We start from the raw sequence: 25,916 nt of genomic DNA on the forward strand, positions 1-25,916 counted from the left end.
AGTTATCAAATTTTGAACTAAAGCTACAAAAACAGAAATTGTTGGGTAAACTCTGCAGGAAAACTGTCAAAGTTAACATTTCAGGTCCAGAAATCTGTCTGCATAAAATAAACTTCCAATGATGGAAGGAACAAGATCCTGATTTGTAATGGAGACAGATTCAATTCAGGCTTTAAAGAGGGAAACAGATCAATATCTGAAAAGAGAACCATTGCAAGAGTGCATAGAAAAGATGCTGGTATGGGATGAGGTAAATTGTACTTGTAAGGGCTGGCACAGGCACTACAGGCTGAATGGTATCCTGTGATGTGATCATTCTACAGAAATGTACAGCACAGAAACAGATCTTTGGTCCAACTCATCCATGTTGACAAGATATCCTAAACTAATCTAGTCCCTTTTGCCAGCATTTAGCCCATGACCTCTAAACCCTTAGAGTCTGTGCAGCACAGAGACAGGTGCTTTGGCCCGAACTGGTCCACGCCAATCGAAATGTCCATCAACATTAACCCCAATTCCCCACACTTGACCATATCCTTCTAAACGTTACCTATCCATGTATTTGTCCAAATGCATTTTAAATGATGTTAATGTACCTGCCTCAACCACTTTCACTGGCAGCTTATTCCATATGTATACTGCTCTCCAAAACTGAGCACAATACTCCAAGTGCAGCCTCACCCACGTCCTGCACAACTGCAATGTAATTTCTCAACTTCTACATTCAGTGCCCTGATGAATGAAGGCCAGTGAGCCAAAAGCCTCCTTCACTTTCCTCTACCTGGGACTCCACTTTCAGAGAACCGTGCACCTGAAATGCAAGCTCCCTCTGTTCCACTACGCTCCTTAAGGCCCTGTCATTCACCATAAACTCCAACCTTGATTTAACTTTCCAAAATGCAATACTCACACTTGTCTATATTCAACTCTACTTGCCATTTCTTGGACCACTTCCCATGCTGCAAATTCTGACAACCATCCTCACTGTCCACAATACCTCCTGTCATCTGCAGACTTAGTAATTATGACTTGTACATTCTCATGCAAGTCATTGATATAGATAACCAACAGCAATGGGCCCAGCACTGATCCCTGAGGCACTCCTAGTCACAGGCCTCCAGTCCCACAAGCATGCTTCCACTTATTATCCTCTGCTTCCTACCATCAAGCCAATTGTGTATCCAATTTGGCAGCTCACCATGGATTCCGTGCGATTTAACCTTCCAGAGCAGCCTACCTTATCAAAGGCCTTACTGAAATCTGTATGGACTATGTTTACTGTCCTGCCCTCGCCAACCTTCCTGGTCACTTCAAAGAATTTGTGTGAGGCATGATCTCCCACACACAAAGCCATGCTGACTATTCCTAATCAAACCCTGTCTTTGCAAATGCATGGATATCTTATCCCTGAGAATCTACTTAGTGGGTGGCACGGTGGTTAGCACTGCTGCCTCACAGCACCAGACACTCTGGTTCAATTCCCACTTCAGGCGACTGACTGTGTGGAGTTTGCACATTCTCCCCGTGTCTGCGTGGGTATCCTCCGGGTGCTCCAGTTTCCTCCCACAGACCTAAAGTGTGCAGTTTAGGTGAATTGGCCATGCTAAGTTGCCCATAGTGTTAGGTGAAGGCGTAAATGTAGGGTAATGGGTCTGGGTGGGTTGCACTTCAGCGGGTCGGTGTGGACTTGTTGGGCCGAAGGGCCTGTTTCCACACTGTGAGTAATCTAATCTAGTCAAATAACTGACCTACCCCAGATGTTAAGCTTACTGGTCTATAGTTCCCAGGTTTTTCTTTGCAGCCCTTCTTGAATAATAGCACAGCTTTGCTACCAGGATCTCACCTGTGGCTAATGATGATGCAAAAATATCAGCCAGAGCCCTTGCAATTTCTTGTCTAGCCTTTTGCAGTGTTCTTGGATATTTCTGATCAGGATCAGGAGATTTATCCACCTTCATATATTCTAATACATCCAACACTTCCTCTAATGTGATACGGAGTGTCTCCAAGATATGACTGCTAACATCCCCAAGTTCCTACGTCATCTTGACGTTCTCCATGGTAAACACAGGAGAAATGGTCATTGAGGACCTCTCTCTCCTGCTGCAGTTTTAGAACATAGAACATAGAAGAATATAGCGCAGTACAGGCCCTTCGGCCCTCGATGTTGCGCCGATCAAAGCCCACCTAACCTACACTAACCCACTATCCTCCATATACCTATCCAATGCCCGCTTAAATACCCATAAAGAGAGAGAGTCCACCACTGCTACTAGCAGGGCATTCCATGAACTTACGACTCGCTGAGTGAAGAACCTACCCCTAACATCAGTCCTATATCTACCCCCCTTAATTTAAAGCTATGCCCCCTTGTAATAGCTGACTCCATACGTGGAAAAAGGTTCTCACTGTCAACCCTATCTAACCCCCTACATTTTACCCATACATGTCCACTTTGGTCCTTGAGGGGTCCTATTCTGTATCTAGCTATTATTTTTCCTTTAATATATTTAAAGACCCTTCTTATTCATGTACCCATCTAGATCATTTTTAAATGTTGTAATTGTACCAGTTTCCACCACTACCTCTGCGCAGAGAGTGGTGAGTGTCTGAAATGGGCTGCCAAAGACATTGCCCCTTAGGTCCCTTTTAAATCTTTCCCTTCTCTCGTTAAACCTATGCTCTCTAGTTTTAGACTCCATTATCCTGGAAAAAAGACCTTGTTTCTTCACTCTATCGATGCCCTTCATGATTTTATAAACATTTATTAGGTCACCTCTCAGCCTCATTTCCCATGTTTTATCACGCTATGATGCCATCTCACCAGAACTAGAGGGCATTGGTTTAGGGGAAAAGATTTAAAAGGGGCCTAAGGGGCAGCTTCTCACAGAGCATGGTACTTGTATGGAATGAGCTGCCTGAGGAAGTGGTGGACGCTAGTATAATTACAACATTTAAAAGATATATGAATAGGAAGGGTTGAGGGATATGGGCCAAGTGCTGGCCAATGGAACTAGATTAAGTTAGGATATTTGGTCAGCATGGATGTGTTGGACTGAAGGGTCTGATTCCATGTTGTGCATCTTTGACTCTGACTCTATTTCTGCCTTATCCTGTTCACAACTCCTTTTCCACGCCTCCTTTTTTGCTCTTCTAATTGTTTTCTTAAGTTCCCTCTTGCACTTCCTATATTCCTCTAGGGCTGCAGTTGAATTGCTGTCTTCCAGTCCTGAATATGTTCGCTGAAATTTATTGCTCCTATATTTCCGCCCCCCCCCCCCCCCCACCACCCCAAAGCATACATCTTGGACCTGTACTCTCCCCAGTTCCATTTTGAAGGCATCCCATACCAGCATCTTTTCTATGCACTCTTGCAATGGTTCTCTTTTCAGATATTGATCTGTTTCCCTCTTTAAAGCCTGAATTGAATCGTCTCCACTACAAATCAGAATCTTGTTCCTTCCATCATTGGAAGTTTATTTTATCAGTTATCTTATGCAGACAGATTTTTCTGGACCTGAAATGTTAACTCTGACAGTTTTTTAGATTCATGTTGCTCTCAATCAACTTTGGCCAGAATTTGCTTCATTTTAATAAAATCTGCCTCACCTTTTGCAGGCCATCTTTTTCCTTGTCCATAGCAAATGTGAACTGTACCATGTTCTGGTCGCTATCGCTAAAATGTTCTCCATTCCCACATTGAACACTTAGAGTCATAGAGATGTACAGCATAGAAACAGACCTTTTGTCCAACCGCCCCCCCCCCCCCCCCCGTGCCGACCAGATTTCCCAACCCAATCTAGTCCTACCTGCCAGCACCCAGCCCATATCCCTCCAAACCCTTCCTATTCATATACCCATCCAGATGTCTTTTAAATGCTGTAATTGTACCAGCCTCCACCACTTCCTCTTGCAGCTCATTCCATACACGTACCACCCTCTGTGAAAAAGTTGCCCCTTAGGTCTCTTTTATATCTTTCCCCTCTCACGCTAAATCTATACCCTCTAGTTCTAGACTCCCCGACCCCAGGGAAAAGACTTTGTCTATTTATCCTATCCATCCCCCTCAAATTTTGTAAACCTCCAAGGTCATCCCTAAGCCTCCGATGCTCCAGGGAAAACAGCCCCAGCCTGTTCAGCCTCTCCCTATAGCTCAAATTCTCCAACCCTGGCAGCATCCTTGCAAATCTTTTCTGAATCCTTTCAAGTTTCACAACATCTTTCCAATAGGAAGGAGACCAGAATTCCAACAGTGGGCTAACCAATGTCCTGTACAGCCGCAACATGACCTCCTGACTCCTGTACTCAATACTCTGACCAATAAAGGAAAGCATACCAGACGCCTTCTTCACTATCCTATCTAAGTGTGACTTGTCTTGCTTCATTCCCCAGAACTACATACAGCACTGTGCCATCCCTTGTTAGGCATTCTACATATTAAAACAAAAGTTCCCCTGGATACATTTTAGGAAATCTTGCCCCTCTAAACTCTAAACACTGACTATCCTAACTTATGTTAGGAAAATTGAGATCCCTAGTACAATTACCTGATTATTACTCTTGCACATCTCTTGTGAAAGGTGTATGGATTTCCCCCTCTATTTCTCTCTATCTCTTTTTGGGGGCCCATAATACAGTCCCAGTAAAGTAGCTGCCCCATTAACATTCCTCAGTTCGACACACCGTAATTGATGCTTAATTAATAGTGATACCTTTTTACACACACCCCAGAGAAAAGATCTTGTCTATTTACCCTATCCATGCCCCTCATAATTTTGTAAACCTGTATAAGGTTCCCCCCTCAGCTCCAAGGAAAACAGTCCCAGCCCACTCAGCCTTTCCCTATAATTTAAACTCTCCAATCCTGGCAACCATGATTTGGGGATGCCGGTGTTGGACTGGGGTGTACAAAGTTAATCACACAACATCAGGTTATAGTCGAACAGGTTGACAACCACCTGATGAAGAAGCAGCACTTAAAAATCTAGTGCTTCCAATTAAACCTTCGTAACCCTGGCAACATCCTTGAAAATCTTTTTTGAACTCTTTCAAGTTTCACGACATCCTTTTGACAGGAGGGAGACCAGAGTTGCACACAGTATTCCAAAAGTGGCCTAACTAATGTCCTGTACAACTGCAACATAATCTCCTAACTCTTCTACATAGAACATAGAACAATACAGCACAGAACAGGCCCTTCGGCCCACAATGTTGTGCCGAACATTTGTCCTAGCTTAAGCACCTATCCAATTGCTGCTTAAAGGTCACCAATGATTCGGACTCTGCCACTCCCACAGGCAGTGTATTCCATGCCCCCACCACTCTCTGGGTAAAGAACATCCCCCCCCCCGCCCACCATACCTTCCACCCTTCACCTTAAATTTATGCCCCCTTGTAACACTCTGTTGTACCCGGGGAAAAAGTCTCTGTCGACTCTATCTATTCCCCTGATCATCTTATAAACCTCTATCAAGTCACCCCTCTTCCTTCGCCGTTCCAATGAGAAAAGGCCTAGCACTCTCAACCTATCCTCGTACGACCTATTCTCCATTCCAGGCAACATCCTGGTAAATCTCCTCTGCACCCTCTCCAAAGCTTCCACATCTTTCCTAAAATGAGGCGACCAGAACTGCACTCAGTACTCCAAATGTGGCCTTACCAAGGTCCTGTACAGCTGCAACATCACCTCACAACTCTTGAATTCAATCCCTCTGCTAATGAACGCTAATACACCATAGGCCTTCTTACAAGCTCTATCTACCTGAGTGGCAACTTCCAAAGATCTATGAACATAGATCCCAAGATCCCTCTGCTCCTCCACCTTACTAAGAACCCTACCGTTAACCCTGTATTCCACATTCTTATTGGTCCTTCCAAAATGGACAACCTCACACTTGACAGGGTTGAACTCCATCTGCTACTCCTCAGCCCAGCTCTGCATCATATCTAAGTCCCTTTGCAGCCGACAACAGCCCTCCTCACTATCCACAACTCCACTAATCTTATCATCTGCAAACTTACTGACCCGCCCTTCGACTCCCTCTTCCAAGTCATTAATAAAAATTACAAACAGCAGAGGACCCAGAACTGATCCCTGCAGAATTCCACTTGTAACTGGGCTCCAGGCTGAATATTTACAGTCTACCACCACTGACTTCGACCGGTTAGCCAGTTCTTTATGCAACTGGCCAAACTTCCCACTATCCCGTGCCTCCTGACTTTCCACATAAGCCTACCATGGGGAACCTTATCAAATGCCTTACTAAAATCCATGTATACTACATCCACTGCTCTACCCTCATCCACATGCTTGGTCACCTCCTCAAAGAATTCAATAAGACTTGTAAGGCAAGACCTACCCCTCTCAAATCCGTGCTGGCTGTCCCTAATCAAGCAGTGTCTTTCCAGATACTCATAAATCCTATCCCTCAGTACCCTTTCCATTATTTTGCCTACCACCAAAGTAAGACTAACTGGCCTGTAATTCCCGGGGTTATCCCTATACCCTTTTTTGAACAGGGGCACAACATTCGCCACTCTCCAGTCCCCTGGCACCACCCCCGTTGACAGTGAAGACAAAAAGATCATTGCCAACGGTTCTGCAATTTCCCCTCTTGCTTCCAACATAATCCTAGGATATATCCCGTCAGGCCCAGGGGACTTGTCTATCCTCAAGTTGTTCAAAATGTCCAACACCTCTTCCTTCCTAACAAGTATCTCCTCTAGCTTACCAATCCATTTCATACTCCCCTCTTCAACAATACGGTCCCTCTCTAACCAATAAAGGAAAGCAGACCAAACGCCACCTTCATTTGCCAATCTAAGTTGTATTATAAATACATTAAAGGGAAGAATTTGAATAGGGCTGATTAAGGACCAATGGGAAAATCTGAAGCAGCAAGATATTGGAAGGCTGTTAAATGAATGCTTCTCTTTGGTCTTCACTCTGGAAAAGGAGAACATAGTCCCTTTTTTGAATTCCATGCCTGTGAGGAACTTGTGCAGTTTGACATGGGACATGGAGAGGTACTTGTGGCACTAACTGTTTTAAAACAGACAAATCCTCTAGCCCAGATGAATTGTCTCCCAGGCTGCTGTGGGAGGCGAGGCAGGAAACTACAGGGGCTCTGAGGGGGATTTTATAGAAGTATATAGATGATGAGAGACATGGATAGGGTGAATGCACTCTGACTTTTTCCCAGGACTGGGGATTTGAGAACATGAAGGCATCAGTTTAGGATTAAAGGGAAAGAATAAAGGGCACCTTGAGGGCAACTTTTTTTTTACAGCAGAGAAGCAGTCTGACGATCCCCAACCTTCAACTCCAGAGCTGCAGCTGAATTAGGTGAAGAGCCACAACCTTCCACCTTGATGTAATCTTGTGTATTTTTAGATTAGATTACTTAGTGTGGAAACAGGCCCTTTGGCCCAACAAGTCCACACCGCCCCGCCGAAGCGCAACCCACCCATACCCCTACATCTACCCCTTACCTAACGCTACGGACAATTTAGCATGGCCAATTCGCCTGCCCTGCACATCATTGGACTGTGTGAGGAAACCAGAGCACCCGGAGGAAACCCACGCAGACACGGGGCGAATATGCAAACTCCACACAGACAGTCGCCTGTATGCTACCAGAAACATTAAAATTAATTCTGCTTACATATTTTCAAATCTATTTTGGTATTTTATGTGAACTTTCCTTGTATTTGCCGTTCTGGGAATATGTTTCAAATGCGGGGGTTTTGCTGAATTTAATTTTCAGGAAGCTAGCTCATGATCAAGAGCTATCTGCAATGAAATTTAGTATGAAGAACTACAGTGTGATTAACTTAGATTCTAGGGTTTTGCTTTGCCATTCAAAATCAGTCATCACTTCACTTCTCTGGAAGCTAATTCACAAATAGTCACAATAGTGTTCATATCATCAGTCTACAGACCAGACCACATGCACCATTTTCGGTTATTTCGGTTACTTTGCATGAGTGAAAACAACAAATGCTGGAGGTCACAGCCGTTCAGACAGCAACCATTGAGAGAGAGAGCAAACTAACGTTTCAGGTCTAGATGAAGAGTCATCCAGACTCAACGTTGGCTTGCTTTCTCTCTCCATGGATGCTGGCTGACTCTATGATCTCCAGCATTTGTGGTTTTCAGCACAGATTCCAACATCTGCAGTAATTTGCTTTTACTTTGCTTTACTTACAATACTTTTTTATCAGTAGTCTTGATCTGCATTTGAACAAAAATATTTTTTTTGTTACAATTTCTTTCAGATTGGGAACTCACTTCTGATTGTTTTTGTCAGTTATTTTGGAAATCGTGTTCACCGACCGAGATTGATTGGAATGGGTGGCCTTCTCCTCAGTTTTGGAGCTTTCCTGCTCACCATTCCTCACTTCATTTCTGAACGTTACGAGTACTCCAAGGCAGCAAATGGTAAATCAAGTTTGTTATTTCTTATCTGTATGTACCATATGTATGAGAATCAATTGGAAATATAGATACAGCTGCTTGCTTTGGAATTCAATTTAACCGAAAAGAGACATTGCTAAAGCTTCAGCAATATGTCCCACTTCTCACAGTCGTGAGTCATGAAAATTTCATTGGCTTTTCAGTTGTTTCATTAGGTGCCTTGGATCAAAATTAAGTCAGGCTAATAATTGGGAGTAGAAATCTTTGACATTTTGTTCTTGGGTCACCAACCTGTACTGTTAACATTGCCAGACTTGTAGTATTTCCAGCATTTCCTGTTTTTCTGAGTACTCCTGGTGCAGACTATCAGTCTCTGTGCAGGTCCTTTAGTCCTAGCTTAGGCCCAACATTCCCACTGCAGGTACATCACTCCTAGTTCGATGCCAATATTCTGAAGTCAAGTCAAATATTCCCAGCTGAGGCTTAATATTCCTAGCTTAGTACCAATACTGTTAGCTCAGGCTGAATATTCCTACCTTAAGTCAATATGTCAATCATGTCAGCTAAAGTCCAGCACACCAAGTTTAGATCCAATACTTTGAGCTCAGGCTCAATACATCTAATGCTGGTCTCGCACTTCTGGCTTAGGGCTGACACACTTCTAGCCCAATACTCCTAGTTCTGACCTAGCACTCTTAGTTCAATATCAATAAACCTAATTCAGTCCCAACACTTTGAGCTTGGTATGAATAATCCTAACTCCGGCTCATGGGTGGCACAGTGGTTAGCACTGCTGCCTCACAGCGCCAGAGACCCGGGTTCAATTCCCGCCTCAGGCAACTGTGGAGTTTGCACATTCTCCCAGTGTCTATGTGGGTTTCCTCCGGGTGCTCCGGTGTCCTCCCACAGTCCAAAAATGTGCAGGTTAGGTGAATTGGCCATGCTAAATTGCCCATAGTGTTAGGTAAGGGGTAAATGTAGGGAAATGGATTGCGCTTCAGCGGGTCGGTGTGGACTTGTTGGGCCAAAGGGCTTGTTTCCACACTAATCTTAAAATAAAAATCCAGTTTAGGTCCAATACTTGTAGTATACACCTGGCTCGGGGTCAATGTTCCTAGTTTTGACCCACTACTAAGCTCAGGCCTAGTATTTGTAGTTCAGCCCTAATAGATACAGCACTCTGAGCTAAGGCTCACTACTCTTGGCTTTGGCTCAACAATCCTTGCTCAAGCTCAATACTCCTTGCTCAGGATCAGCACTGCTGGATAATGACTCGCATTTTTAAAATTCGACTCCACTGTGTCTCGATCAAGCTGCCAGAGGAAGTGGTGGAGGCAGGTACCATCACAACATTTAAAAGGCATCTGGATGGATAGATGAATAGGAAGGGTTTAGAGGGACATGGACTAAAATGCAGGCAAATGGGTCTAGGTAATATTGGGATGTTTGGTTGGCATAGACAAGTTGGACGGACTGACTGGTCTGTTTCAGTGCCGTATGACACAATGACACTATCTTTTCCCAAGGGCATTCTGTCCCCTTATGAGGCAACATTTACATTTTCTTCTTCTCAGCTGCAGTGATGTTCATGATTTCTGAATGAGTGTTCTAATTGTGTAAATCATTAATCTTTAAACTCTTTGAACTTGTAATAAGGTGTAAATGTGTGGTTTCATATCTTTTATCCAGGATCAGTAGGAATCGGTCTCTTTCTGCATTGCTGCTGAGTTCCCAAAGATCCAAAAGGTGTCCGATAACTTGTTTCATGGTCCTGGTGCGAATATTGCAATAAAAGTTGGAGGTCATTTGGCCCACTGAGCCATGCTGATTCTTTCACAGTGGGATTTTGTTAGCCCACACACCTCATTCTTTCCTGCATAGATGCATTTTTTTTCCTGTCAAATATTTATTTGGTTCCTTTCTGAAAACTCCCATTGAACTTATTTCAACAATATCAAGCATTGCATTTCAAATCCTAACTACACAACTGAAACTACTTTTATTTAGGCAGCATTTTGAACATGGTAAGATGTCCTAAGAACTTCATAGGAACATATACAAACCACATGATGCTGACGTACATAATCAAATTAGGACAGATGGTCAAGAGTTTGATGATATGTAAGGTCCATTTTGAAGGTGAAAGTGGAAAGCAACAAATGGTTCAGGGAAGGGATTCTCGAGGTTTGGTCTTGTCAGGTAAAGGTACTGCTGTCAATAGTAACACAGTGAAAATCAAGGAGGCCAGAGTTTGAAGTGTTTTCAATGACCGAGTTTAAATATCCATTCAGCACCTTAACCCTCCTGTCCCTTACCTTTAAATCTATGCCCCTGATTATTGATCCCTCCATCAATGGGAAAGGTTCCTTTTCTGTTTGTCGTATCGATGCCCCTCATAATTTCCTCCATTCCATGTCTCTTCTCAATCTCCTGTTCTCATCTCGGGAAAACAACTCCAGTCTCTCCATTCTCTTTTTGTAACTGAAACTCTCTAATGCAGGCAACATCCTAGTAAATCTCCTCTGCATCCTCTCCAGTGCTATCACATCCCTCCTATCATGAGGATTCCAGAACTGCAAACAATAATACAACTATGTTCTAACCAGCAATGTATACAGTTCCAGCAAAACTTTACTGCTTTTAAATTCTGTGCTTTGGTTCATAGAGCCAAGTATTTCATCGATCTTCCTGACTATGTTATCTAACCATCCCACTACCTTAGGGGACTGGTTGGCATGCACGCCAAGCTCCCTATGATCACTGGTGCTTCCCAGGATCCTACCATTTATCATGCATTTCCTTGCCTTTTTCGTCCTGTCCAAGTGCATCACCTCACACTTAACCAGACTGAATTCCATTTACCAGGGGAAAGTGAGAACTGCAGATGCTGGAGGTCAGAGCTGAAAATGTGTTGCTGGAAAAGCGCAGCAGGTCAGGCAGCATCCAAGGAACAAAAGCTTTCTGAGGAAGGGCTTATGCCCGAAACGTCAATTCTCCTGTTCCTTGGATGCTGCCTGACCTGCTGCGCTTCTCCAGCAACACATTTTCAGCTCTGAATTCCATTTACCACCAATTAGCCCTTCAGATCACCCTATCTATTTCTTCCTGTAATCTAAGGCTATCCTAAGGATATTCTCACTATGTACTACCCCAGTAATTTTTATATCATCCATAAACTTACTAATCAATCAATCAATGGGAAAGATACTGGAGTCTATTATAAAGGATAGTAGTAACAGGATATGTCAGAGTCAGCATGGCTTTATGAAGGGGAAATCATGCTTGACTAATCTTCTGGAATTTTTTTGAGGATGTAACTCTGAAGATGGATGAGGGAGATCCAGTAGATGTTGTGTATCTGGACTTTCAGAAAGCTTTTGATAAAGTCCCACATAAGAGGTTAGTGAGCAAAATTAGGGCGCATGGTATTGGGGGTAAAGTTCTAACTTGGATTGAGAGTTGGTTGGCTGATAGGAAACAAAGAATAGTGATAAATGGCTCCATTTCGGAATGGCAGGCAGTGACCAGTGGGGTACCACAGGGATCAGTGCTGGGTCCGCAGCTTTTTACAAAATATGTTAATGATATAGAAGATGGTATTAGTAATAACATTAGCAAATTTGCTGATGATACTAAACTGGGTGGCAGGGTGAAATGTGAGGAGGATGTTAGATTTCAGGGTGACCTGGACAGGTTAGGTGAGTGGTCAGATGCATGGCAGATGCAGTTTAATGTGGATAAATGTGTGGTTATCCACTTTGGTGACAAGAACAGGAAGGCAGATTATTACCTAAATGGAATCAATTTAGGTAAAGGGACAGTACAAAGAAATCTGGGTGTTCTTGTACACCAGTCAGTGAAGGTAAGCATGCAGGTACAGCAGGTCGTGAAGAAGCTAATAGTATGTTGGCCTTCATAACAAGAGAGATTGAGTATAGAAGCAAAGAGGTTCTTCTGCAGCTGTACAGGGCCCTGATGAGACCACACCTGGAGTACTATGTGCAGTTCTGGTCTCCAAATTTGAGGAAAGACATTCTGGGTATTGAGGGAGTGCAGCGTAGGTTCACGAGGTCAATTCCTGGAATGGCAGGACTACCTTACGCTGAAAGACTGGAGCGACTGGGCTTGTATACCCTTGAGTTTAGAAGAATGAGAGGGGATCTGATTGAGACATATACGATTATTAAAGGATTGGACACACTGGAGGCAGGAAACTTGTTTCCGCTGATGGGTGAGTGCCGATCCAGAGAACACAGCTTAAAAATACAGGATAGACCATTTAGGACAGAGATGAGGAGAAACGTCTTCACCCAGAGAGTGGTGGCTGTGTGGAATGCTCTGCCCCAGAGGGCAGTGGAGGCCCAGTCTCTGGATTCATTTAAGAAAGAGTTGGATAGAGCTCTCAAGGATAGTGGAATCAAGGGTTATGGAGGTAAGGCAGGAACAGAATACTGATTGAGGATGATCAGCCATGATCATATTAAATGGTAGTGCAGGCTCGAAGGGCAGAATGGCCTACTCCTGCACCTATTGTCTAATCTTCTGATATTCAAGTCTAAATTTATCGAGACCACAAACGGCAAAGGACCCAACAATGAGCTCCACAGGAACCAATGAGACAAAGGCTACCAATCACAATAACATCCATTGACCATCACCCTCTCTGTTCTGTCACTTAGATCCAATTTATCAAATTTCCTTACCTTTGCTATCTGACTCTCATATGAGACCTTACCACACTTCTAACCGAAGTCCAAGTAAATTACATCAAAAACATTGTCTTCTCCAACTTGAAAAATTCAATCAAGTTGGTCAGACATTACCTCAAAGAACAAAGAAAATTACTGCACAGGAGGAGGCCCTTTGGCCCTCCAAGCCTGCGCTAATCCAGATCCTCTATCTAAACCTGTCACCTATTTTCTAAGGGCCTGTATCCCTTTGCTCCCTGTCCATTCATGTATCTGTCTAGATACATAGAACATAGAACATAGAACATAGAACAATAGAACAATACAGCACAGAACAGGCCCTTCGGCCCACGATGTTGTGCTGAACCTCTATCCTAGATTAAGCACCCATCCATGTACCTTCCAAATGCCGCTTAAAGGTCGCCAATGAATCTGACTCTACCACTCCCTCGGGCAGCGCATTCCATGCCCCCACCACTCTCTGGGTAAAGAACCCACCCCTGACATCTCCCCTATACCTTCCACCCTTCACCTTAAATTTATGTCCCCTTGTAACACTCTGTTGTACCCGGGGAAAAAGTTTCTGACTGTCTACTCTATCTATTCCTCTGATCATCTTATAAACCTCGATCAAGTCACCCCACATCTTAAATGACGTTATCATGCCTGCCCCTACCATCTCCACTGGCAACGCATTCCAGGCTCCCCACAACCCTTTGCATAAAGAACTCACTTTGAACTCGTGATGCCTCGTAATTGAGTCCTCCCACTCTGGGGAAGGGGGGGTGGAAAAGAAAGCTTCTTGCTGTCCACCTTGTCCATACCTCTCATGATTTTGTAGATCTCAATCTTGTCCCCCTTAATCTCCATCTTTCTAATGAAAATAATCATGGCCTACTTAACCTCTCAAACCTGCTAATGCCTTCCATAGCAGGCAACATCCTGGTGAACCTCCCCTACACCCTCTCCAAGGCATCCACATCTTTTTGGTAATGTGGCGGTCAGACCTGCATGGCAGTATTCCAAATATGCCCGAACCAAAGTCCTATACAACTGTAACATGACCTGTCAACTCTTGTACTCAATACCCCATTTGATGAAGGAAAGCATGCCATATGCCACCTTGACTACTCTATTGACCTGTGTTGCCACTTTCGGGGAACAGTGGACCTGAACACCCAGATTTCCCTGTACATCAACTTTCCCCAGGACTTTTCCATTTATTGTATAGTTTGCTCTTGAATTGGATCTTCCAAACACATCACCTCGCATTTTCCTGGATTGAACTCCATCTGCCACTTCTCTGCCTGGCTCTCCAATCTAACTATATTCTGCTGTATTCTCTGACAGTCCCCTTCACTATCTGCGACTCCAACAATCTTAATATCACCTGCAAAACTCTCTAATCATGCCACCTAAATCTTCCTCCAGATCATTCATGTATATCACAAACAACAGTGGTCCCAGCACAGATCCCTGTGGAACATCACTGGTCACAGGTCTTCATTTTTAGAAACTCCCTTCTACTACTGCTGTCTATCTCCTGTTGCTCAGCCAGTTCTTTATCCATCCACGAGAACACCCTGGATTCCATATGACTTCACCTTCTCCATTAGCTGACCATGGGGAATCTTACAAATCCCTTACTAAAATCCATGTATATGACATCTGCAACCCTTTCCTCAACAATCAAACTTGTTACTACCTCAAAGAATTCTATTAGATTTGTAAGACATGACTTTCCCTGCACAAAACCATATTGCCTATCACTAAACCCATTTTCTTCCAAATGGAAATAGATCTTATCCTTCAGTATCTTCTTCAGCAGCTTACCTACCACTGATGTTAGTCTCATGAGTCTATAATTACCTGGATTATCCTTGTTACCCTTTTTAAACAAGGGGACAATATTAGCAATTCTTGAGTCCTCTGGGACCTAAGCCATGTTCAAAGATGCTGCAAAGATATCTGTTAAAGTCCCAAGCTATTTCCTCTCTCTCTTCCCCTAAAAACCTGGGATAGATCCCATCTGGACATGGGGACTTGTTCACCTGAATGGTTTTAGAATACCCAACATTTCCTCTCTCCTTATGCCGACTTGACCTTGAGTAATCAAACATCTATCCCTAACCTCAGTGTCCGTCATGTCTCTCTCCTCTGTAAATACTCATTAGGAGTCTGACCATTTTCTCTGACTCCACGCAAAACTTTTTTCTCCTTTGTCTCTGAGTGGGCCAAACCTTTCCTGAGTTACTCTCTTGCTCCTTATATATAAATAAAAAACTGAGATTTTCTTTAACATTGGCTAAAGATATCTCATGACCACTTTAGCCCTCTTAATTCCTCATTTCAGATGGGTCCATGCATTCCCAATATTCTTCCAAAGCTTCATTTTTCTTTAGTCGTCTAGACCTTATGTACGCTTCCTCTTCCCTCTTAGCTAGTTTCTCCATTTCACCTGTCATCCATGATTCCCTAATCTAGCCATTTCTATCCTTCATTTTCACAGGAACGTATCTCTCCTGAACTCCAATCAACCTCCCTTTGATAGCCTCCTACATATCTAATGTGGATTTACCTTCAAACAGCTGCTCCCAGTCTACATTCCCCAGCTCCTGTGGAATTTTGCTACCTTCCCCCAATTTAGCACTTCCTTTCGGACCACTCTCGTCTTTGTCCATGAGTATTCTAAAACTTACAGAAATGTGATCACTATTTCCAAAAGTAATCCCCTACTGAAACTTCAACCACCTGGCCGGGCTCATTCCCGAACAACAGATCCAGTATGGCCCCTTCCCGAGTTGGACTATTTACACACTGCTCTAGAAAACCCTCCTGGATGCTCCTTACAAATTCTGCTCTATCTAAACCACTAACAGTAAGTAAATCCCAGTCAATGTTGGGAAAATTAAAATCTCCTATCACCACCACCCTGTTGCTCCTGCATCTTTCCATAATCTGTTTATATATTTGTACCTCTATCTCACGTTCACTGTTGGGAGGCCTGTAGTACAGCCCCAACATTGTTACCGCACCCTTCCTATTTCTGAGCTCTGCCCATATTGCCTCACTGCTTGAGTCCTTCATAGTGGTCTCCCTGAGCACAACTGTGATATCCTCTCTGGCCAATAATGTAACTCCTCCACCCATTTTACCTCTCTCTCTGTCCCGCCTGAAGCATTGATATCCTGGGATATTTGGTTCCCATCATGCACTTCCCTCAACCAAATCTCCGTAATAGCAATGGCATCATACTCCCAGGTACTACACCTCTCGCATTCAAACAAATGCTCCTCCAACCTTTTGTATTCATCTGCTCCCTGCCTACTCTTCCCCTTAGTCACGCTGACTTCTTTATCTAGTTCCTTACAGGCTTTAGTTACTTGTCCACTAACCACCTCATTTCATTCCCACCCCCCTGCCACATTTGTTTAAACCCTCCCCTACAGCGTAAGCAAAAGCACCCCCTTGGACATTGGTTCCAATCTGGCCAAGGTGTAGACAGTCCAAATTGTAATAGTCCCACAATCAGTTCCAATGTCCCAAAAATCTGAACCCTGAGTAAGATAGACATTCTCACTGAGATGCTATGATAACAGATCCCTCCTGCACCATCTCTCAAATCACACATTCACCCTGCTTATTCCTTCATTCCTACTCTGGCTAGCATGTGGGACTGGTAGGAATCCTGAGATTACTACCTCTGAGATCCTACTTTTTAACTTGCTTCCTAATTATAACTCCCTAATTATACTTGTAGGACCTCATCCCATTTTTTTTTACCAACATCATTGGTGCTTATACACACCATGACAACTGGTTGCTCACCCTCCACCTTGAGGATTTTCTGCAGCCAATCTGAGACATCCCTGACCCGTGCACCTGGGAGGAATCATACCATTCGGGAGTCTCGTTTTCGACCACAGCACCACCCATCTTTTTCCCTTCCAATTGAATCCCCTATGACTATAGCCTTTGCACTCTTTTTTTTTTCTCCCGCCCTTCTATACAGCAGAGCCAGCCACTGTGCTGTGAACTGGCTCCTGCTGCCTTCCCTTGGTGTGCCATCTTCCCCAACAGAATCCAAAACAGAAACAGTATTACATGTTTTGGAGGGAGATGACCACAGGGGTACCTGCACTGCCTTCCTGCTCTTTGAGTTTTGGTCACCCATTCCCTTTCTACCTCAGCAATCCTAATCTGTGGTGTGACCAATTCACTAAACGTTCTAAACACTACTCCATCAGCATTGCATATGCTCCAAAACTGAGTCCATCCACAGCTCCAGAGCCGTCATGTGGTCTAACAAGAGCTGCAGTGGGACACACTTCTTGCATGTGAAGGAGTCAGGGACATTATCTGTGTCCCTAAGCTCCCACAATGAACAAGAGGACCATAACCCAGGTAACAAACCATGCTGACTTTTCTTGATTAATCCCAGTCTCTTCAAATGCAGAGAACCCTATCCCTCAGAATTACTTCCTTAAAGGTTAGATTCACTGCCTGTAGTTCATTGGCTAATGTTTTACTCCCTGTCTGAATATGGTACCACATTGGCTGTCCTCCAATCCTCTGACACCCCTCCTGATGCTGGAGGTTAATTCAAAATTATTCCTGGACTTGTCAGGACCCAGAGCCTTTGCAGTATCTAGTACCTTCAGTCATTCCTTGTTATGTGGAGTGAATTAAATTGGGACTAGCACCTCGGATACTGGGGTCCTCGGGAGAAGGTTGAATTACACCATCCACTAAGCACTTATAGCTGAGGGTTGTTGCTAATGTGTCGTTTTATCTTTTGTAATGATGTGCTCAGCTTATTCATCATGGAGGCTGGGGATATTTGTGGAAACGCCTTTGCCGGGGAGAGAGATGGGTGGGGGTGGGGGTGGGGGTGGGGGGGAAAGAGAGAGAGAGAGAGATGGGGAGAGTGAGCGTGCATTCATGTGTGAGGCAGATCCTGGCAGTTTTCCCACTGGCAAGTACTGAAGTGGATGTGTGTACTGAATATTGATGATTCACACTGCCATCATTTACCACTTGAAATCCTTATTCACCTAAGGCTGCCAAACCAATAGATCTTGATGTCTGTGGAGAGGAGTCTGAGTCCGTCTCAGCCAGACAAAGCTGAAAAGGCCTCAGCAGCCAGCTTCCCTCTTTCAGGGTAGATTTGTTTTGTCTGTCTGACGCTGATACAATAACAGTGTTCTTGTGCACAGTGGTAGCATCCCTACTTTTGAGCCAGGAGGCCTGGTTCAAATCCCACCTGCTCCAGAGGCATCATGACATCTGAATAGGTTAGTTAAAAATATCGGACAAATCAGACCATTGAAGGTGACTGCTCAGGTGGAAAAAGCAGTAAATAACACTTAGTGTTTTTGGCTTTATTAAAATGGATTTAGACTACAAGAGCAGGGAGGTAATGTTGAACTTGTATAAGACAAGTTACACCACAGTGGAGGTACTGCATGCAATTCTGGGTATCATATTATAGGAAGGATGCATTGGTCAGCACGTGGAAGCAATTTACTAGAATTTTGCCACTGGCCAGATCCAGCATTTATTACCTTTGCCTGTCTCCCTAACTTGCCCAGAGGCAGTTAAGAGTCAATTATATTGATGTGGTTCTGAAGTCACACGTAGACCAGATCAAGTAAGGACAATAGCTTCCTTCCTAAAGAATATTAGTGAACCAGATGGGTTCTTATTGGATTCAGGTGAATTGGCCACGCTAAATTGCCTGTAGTGTTAGGTAAAAGGGGTACATGTAGGGGGATGGGTGGGTTGCGCTTTGGCAGGTCGGTGTGGACTTGTTGGGCCAAAGGGCCTGTTTCCACACTAAATAATCTAATCTAATCTGTAAGTAATCTAATCATAATTTGAGATTTGTATTCTGCCAAGGTAGGATTCAAATTCCAGTTCCAAAGAACTTTACCTGTGTCTCTAGATTAATAGTCTAGCAATAATACTTCTCGGCCAAAGCCTTCCTTGAATGGTTCTGGGAATGAGATACTTTAAATACAAAGATAGATTGAAGAAGTTGATACTATTCTCCATGGAGAGAAGAAGGATGAGAGGAGATCTGATAGAGGTTTCAAAATCATGAACAGGCTGAATAGAATAGATAAAGTTTGTACTTGTAAAAGAAGCAAGAATGAGAGTATATGGACTGTCAAAATGAACCAATGGTGATGTGGAAAAATAAACTTTGTCACAGAACAAGTTGTTATGAAATTCTCTCCCTGGAAACAGGTTCAATTGAGGCAATGGTTTTTTGCATTGTAATGATGTGCAGGGATATGAGGATAATGCAGGAGACTGGCAATGGATAATAGAGCCTGTCAAGGTACATTGGGCTGAATAGCCTCCTCCTTCATCATCACAATTCTGTGACTTTGTGAAATCCACCAGAGAAGACTGTTCAAAGGAACATTTATCAAGCTGCTCCCAGACAAGTGCACAAACCCATCCCCATTTCCGACAATTGTAAGGTAAAAGTGAAAACAAGAAGTAATAAACCCTGTGGAAATAAATGACTTTGTCTTTCTTGCAGAAAATGTAAATTATTCCAGCATTGACACCTGTCGCCTAGAGAACCAGACACAAAGCATGGAAACCTGTACTAAGTTCACAGTACACTCGAACAATATGAGCATGGTGTGGGTAATAATTGTCATTGCCCAGCTAATAGTGGGCATTGGGACTGTGCCTATTCAGCCATTTGGCATTTCGTATGTGGATGATTTTGCTGAGCCTTCAAACTCTCCAATGTATATCGGTAAGTTTTCAAATTGCACAATCTTTGAAAATTGATTAGAACATAGAACATAGAACAGTACAGCACAGAACAGGCCCTTCAGCCCACGATGTTGTGCCGACCACTGATCCTCATGTATGCACCCTCAAATTTCTGTGACCATATGCATGTCCAGCAGTAAATGTCCTCAATGACCCTGCCTCCACAACTGTTGCTGGCAACGCATTCCATGCTCTCACAACTGTGTAAAGAACATCCCCTCTATACTTTCCTCCAACCAGATTAAAAATATGACCCCTCGTGTTAGTCATTTCTGCCCTGGGAAACAGTCTCTGGCTATCGACTGTATCTATGCTTCTCATTATCTTGTATACCTCAATTAGGTCCCCTCTCCTCCTCCTCCTCCTTTTCTCCAATGAAAAAAATCCGAGCTCAGTCAACCTCTCTTCATAAGATAAACCCTCCAGTCCAGGCAGCATCCTGGTAAACCTCCTCTGAACCCTCTCCAAAGCATCCACATCTTTCCTATAATAGGACGACCAGAACTGGACACAGTAATGATGAGAAATGAGCTGCAATCTCTCATAATGTCTGAAAATCTGACTCATGAATGTCATATTTGTACAGATAAATGAAATCTTAACCAGTCATTGGTGGCATGTACATGTACAAAACTAACCACAACCAAAATTAAAAATCACATGACACCAGGTTATAGTCCAACAGGTTCATTTGAAAATACAAGCTTTTGGAGTGTTGTTCCTTTGTCAGGTAGCTAGTGGGGCCGAATGCATAGGACACAGAATTTATAAGTGTCATACAACTGATGCAGTGTATTAGACAAACGTAGATGGCTGTTAAGTCTGTGATCACTTAGCATAAACAGATTGGCAGTTGTTGGTGTTGAGTACTGATCAATCTCCAGACACAATCCTACAATGTCTTCACCTTCGACAAACAATTTTTCATCCAGACAGATGGAACAGCCATAGGGACCAAATTTGCAATCCGATATGCCAACATATTCATGCACAAGTTTGAACAAGACTTCTTTGCTACACAGGACCGCCAACCAACACTACACAGCAGACACATTGACAACATTTTCTTTGTCTGGACCCATGGTGAGGAATCACTACATACTGATATCAACAGGTTTCATTCCACCATCAGACTGGCCATGGACTATTCTTTAGAATCAGTCTCATTCTTACATACACACACATCTCCATCAAGGATGGACACCTCAATATCTCACTTGAGCGCAAACCTATGGATAACCTCTCAACGCTGCCCTTCTCAATCTGCCACCCTAACTGTATTTTTTAAAAAAGCCATTTACAGACACCGTTTAAATGAGGAGGAACGCCATGGACACCTGAAGGTGTAGAAGGACAGCCTCATAAGAACGGGATATGATGCTCAGCTCATCGATTGCGAGTTCGTACATGCCACAGCAAGAAACCTTCATGGCCTCCTCAGGAGACAGATGCAGGATATAACCGATAGGGTACGCTTCGTTTTCCAGTACTTCCTGGGAGCGGAGAATCTACGCCGTGACCTTCACAGTCTGCAATACATTATCGATGAGGATGAGCATCTCACCAAGGTCTTCCCTACACCTCCACTTCTCACCTTTTTAAACAACCATCAAACCTTAAACAGACCATTGTTCGCAGCTGACTGCCCAGCCCTCGGGACAACATCAACCACAAGACCATATAATCCTGTCATGGCAACCACTACGAGATGTGTCAGGTCATTGGTATGGAAACAACCATTACACATGGGGACAGCACTCATCACATGCGTGGCATGTATTCATGTGACTCAGTCAACATTGTCTATCTGATACGTTGCAGGCAAAGGATGCCCTGAGGCATGGTATATTGGCGAAACCGAGCAGATGCTACAACAATGGATGAATGGATACCAGGCAACAATAGCCAAATAGGGATGTTCCCTCTCAGTAGGGGAGCACTTCAGCTCCAAGGACATTCGGCCTTGGATCTTCAGGCAAATGTACTCCAAGGCAGACTTCAGGATATGCAACAAAGCAAAAGCACTGAGCAGACACTGATAGCCAAATTCGATATCCACGAGGATGGCCTCAACTGCGATCTTGAGTTCATGTCACACTACACTAGACACTCACACATACACTCACTCCCACACACAAACACATTGTCACACACTCAAATGCACACAGACTCTATCTCATATACACGCTCACTCTCACACACGCACCCTCTCACAGGCAAGTACTGTCACACTGATGCATACACACCTTTCAAGCAAGCAAACTCTCTCTCTCAGACACCCACATATCCATGGGATGAATTTACAGGTGTATTTGCAGATACAATTTTTTTGTTCAAAAAGCACACTATCTGTAGTCAGTCAGTCAATGTGGCATTTTATAAATTCCTACTTTGGAAATACCAATAGTCTGACTCCAGGTTGGGACAAGACAGACTCTAATCTCACACCTTTAATGCATTGTCTGAGCTGAGATGTAACACTCTTATATATTGATAAAACCATAAGTTATCCTGGGGTGGTAAATTCTGGGATCTACATATTAATCAATCAAAACCTGCATCACTATTCTAAGTGATTACAGAATTAACAGCCATCTAGGTTTGTCAGTTGTATGATGCTTTAATCTTTTTCTTACAAATTCTGCACCTATGTGCCCTGCCCCACTAGCAAACCTGATGAAGGAGCAGCACTCCGAAAGTTTATATTTTTAAATAAACCTGTTGGACTATGACCTGGTATGGTGTGATTTTTAATTTTGTCCACCCCAGTCCAACACTACTACCTCCACATTATGGCAACCACTGCCAACACATGGTTGGCTGGAGAGTTACCACAACCTGCTTTTCTGACTGAGCTTAATTCATCTAAAGTATCAAGAGAAAAATCATCAGGTAGTCTATGAAGAAAAGGCTGTTGTCTTAAACAAAGTGAAATTTATTAAATGGTAGTAATCAGGTTCAAGTGCATGAGTAAGATAGACATTCTCACTAAGATGCTATGATAACGGTTCCAAGGTTCCTTTCCCTACCAAACTCCTCATGGCATCATCAGATGTGTGTTTAGCATTTACCCTTTCAGACCAATATCATTTAAACATCTCCCACACTCCCTACAAAGTATTTTTTCCACTTAAGTTTTACATTCATGTACAAATAGGTAAATATATCACAAATATACCAATGTCATTTGGGTGGCATAGTGGGTCAATGATTAGCACTGCTGCCTCACAGCACCAGAAATTTGGTTTCAATTCTATCCTTCGGCAACTGTCTGTGTGGAGTTTGCACATTTTCCCTGTGTCTGCATAGGTTTCCTCTGGGTGCTCTGGTTTCCTCCCATAGTCCAAAGATGTGCAGGTTAGGTGGATTACCCATGATAAATTGCCCATAGCGTTCTGGGTCTGTATGGTCTAGGGGGGTTAGCCATGGGAAATGCTGAATTACAGGGTTTAGGGTAGGGAGGTCAGGCTGGGTGAGACGTGCTTCAGAGTTTTGGGGTGTGCACTCGATGGACTGAATGGCCTGATTCCACGCTGTAGCGAATCTGTGATAGGGCCAACGTTTCCCCTTAGTGGAGAATCAATAATGAAGGAGCACCATTTTAGGGTAAGGAGCAGAAAGTTTAAAGGGGATCTGCTCATTGTAAAAACTATGGCTCTAATTACATTTATTGTTACCCCATCTCCCTCCCTCAAACAAATTGAGGATTCATGATTCTTTTAGAATGTGTTCTGTTTGGACTGGAAATATTGGTAGGTCTTCAGCCTGAGTTTGTTGCTCTCCCTCATTAACGTTTTTGTTTGAGTAACTAATTGACTTGGTGTTGCTCTTCTAGAAACAGTCTGTTATTTTACTTATGCTATAAACATTCTTTTTTAAATATGAGGATGCTGTTTGTGTTTCCTGAGGTTATTTTGTTCCACTGATGTATATATCTGCCGCCTTGTCCATTCTTTGTGTTCAATTGTCATTGTGCATTTTAGGTTTTTAGAAACTAAAATGTATTTGTTACTGGCTGATTTCCTCCTCACAGGATCTTCCTCTAGTTCTTTTTGATTTCTGCTTCCAGGAAACATTCTTCTTTCTTTGACAAAGAAGTGCTAAAGACTGTGCAACCTGTCCTGAGAGATATAACCTCAGTTCTGGCATCATCCATTTAATTTTAGTTTGCTTGAAAACAGACACTGAACCAAGAACAAACTAGTCAGGTTACTATAGAAGATAGAACACTACAGCACATTACAGGCCCTTTGGCCCTCGATGTTGCACCGACCTGTGGAACCAACCTGAAGCCCATCTAACCTACACGATTCCATTTTCATCCATCTGTTTATCCAATGACTATTTAAGTGCCCTTTAAAGTTGGTGAGTCTACTACTACAGTTGCAGGCAGTGCATTCCACACCCTTGCTACTCTCTGAGTAAAGAAACTACCTCTGACATCTGTTCTATATCTATTACCCCTCAATTTAAAGCTATGTCCCTTTGTACTAGCCATCACCATCTGAGGAAAAAGGCTGTCACTGTCCAACCCATCTAATCCTCTGACTATCCTATGTCTGAATTAAGTCTCCCTAATGAAAACAGTTTGAAGTCCCTCAACCTTTCCTCATAAGACCTTCTGTCCATACTAGGCAACATCCTAGTAAATCTCGAAGATCAAACTAACCTACATACCCTTCATTTTACTATCATCCATGTGCCTATCTAAGAGTTGCTTAAATGTCCCTAATGTATCTGATGTATCTAATGTATCTACCACTGCTGGCATCTCCCCTAAACCTCCTTCAAGGCCTTAAAATTATGCCCCCTCATGATAGCATTTCCGGCATGGAAAAGATTCTGGCTATCCTCTCTATGTACGCCTTTCAATATCTTGCACACCTCCAACAAGTCATCTCTCATCCTTCTTTGCTCCATTGAGAAAAGCCTTTCCTCCCTCAACCTCTTACCAGTCCACGCAGCATCCTCTGCATCCTCCCTAAAGCTTCCACATCCTTCCTATAATGAGGCAACCAGATCTGACAATATTCCAAGTGTGGTCTAACCAGGGCTTTATGGAGCTGCAGCATAACCTTGCGACTCTTACATTCTATTTCCCATGCTAAGGAAAGCCAACTCACTATACACCTTCTTAACCATCAGGTTAAGAGACAGGTTTCAGAGATCTATGGATATGGACCCTAAGATCCTATTTTCCTCCACACTGTCAAGAATCCTACCTTTAACCTTGTAATCTGAATTCAAATTTGACCTTCCAAAGTGAATCACTTCACACTTTTCCAGGTTGAACTCCATCTGCCACTTCTCAGTCCAACTGTGCATCCTATCAATATCCCATTGCAACCCACAACAACCCTCCAGATTATCCACAACTCCACCAATCTTCGTGTCATCAGCAAACTTACTAACCCACCATTTGATTTCCTCATCCAAGTCATTTATAAAAATCGTAGAGATCAGAGATCCCAGAACAGATTCCTGTGGAACACTATGGTCACCATGCCCAACTATTCATACTTCCTATTGACTGCTACCCTCTGTCTTTTGTGGGCCAGTCAAGACCGGATGGGATCTATCCCAGGTTACTGAGAGCAGCGAGAGAGGAAATAGCTGGGGCCTTAACAGATATCTTTGCAGCGTCCTTGAACATGGGTGAGGTCCTGGAGGACTGGAGAATTCCTAATGTTGTCCTCTTCTTTAAGAAGGGAGGCAGGGATAATCTAGGTAATTACAGACCTGTCAGCCTGATGTCAGTGTTAGGGAAGCTGCCAGAGAAGACACTGAGGGACAGGATATATTCCCATTTGGAAGAAAGTGGGCTTATTAGTGATAGGCAACATGGTTTTGTGCAGGGAAGATCATGTCTTACAAACCTAATCGAATTCTTTGAGAAGGTGACAAAGCTGATTGAGGGAAGGACTGCATTGATAAGGTGTTTGATAAAGTTCCCCATGGTAGGCTGATGGAGAAGGTGAAATTGCTTGGGGTCCAGGGTGTTCTCACTAGATGGATAG

The 25,916-nt window shown here is 43.4% G+C and overlaps 1 protein-coding gene across 1 annotated transcript in view; it reads left to right on the top strand.

The window, feature by feature from the left end:
* LOC140479193 (solute carrier organic anion transporter family member 2A1-like) overlaps positions 1–25,916 on the top strand; it is a 144,727-nt gene that overhangs the window by 24,436 nt on the left and 94,375 nt on the right. The window contains exons 3-4 of the mRNA XM_072573233.1: positions 8,278–8,440; positions 19,655–19,879. Coding sequence (XP_072429334.1) covers positions 8,278–8,440; positions 19,655–19,879 — 388 coding nt within the window. The remainder of the gene's footprint in view (positions 1–8,277; positions 8,441–19,654; positions 19,880–25,916) is intronic.

This window comes from Chiloscyllium punctatum, chromosome 6 (genome assembly GCF_047496795.1).
Source record: "Chiloscyllium punctatum isolate Juve2018m chromosome 6, sChiPun1.3, whole genome shotgun sequence".
NCBI classification, from domain to species: Eukaryota; Metazoa; Chordata; class Chondrichthyes; order Orectolobiformes; family Hemiscylliidae; genus Chiloscyllium; species Chiloscyllium punctatum.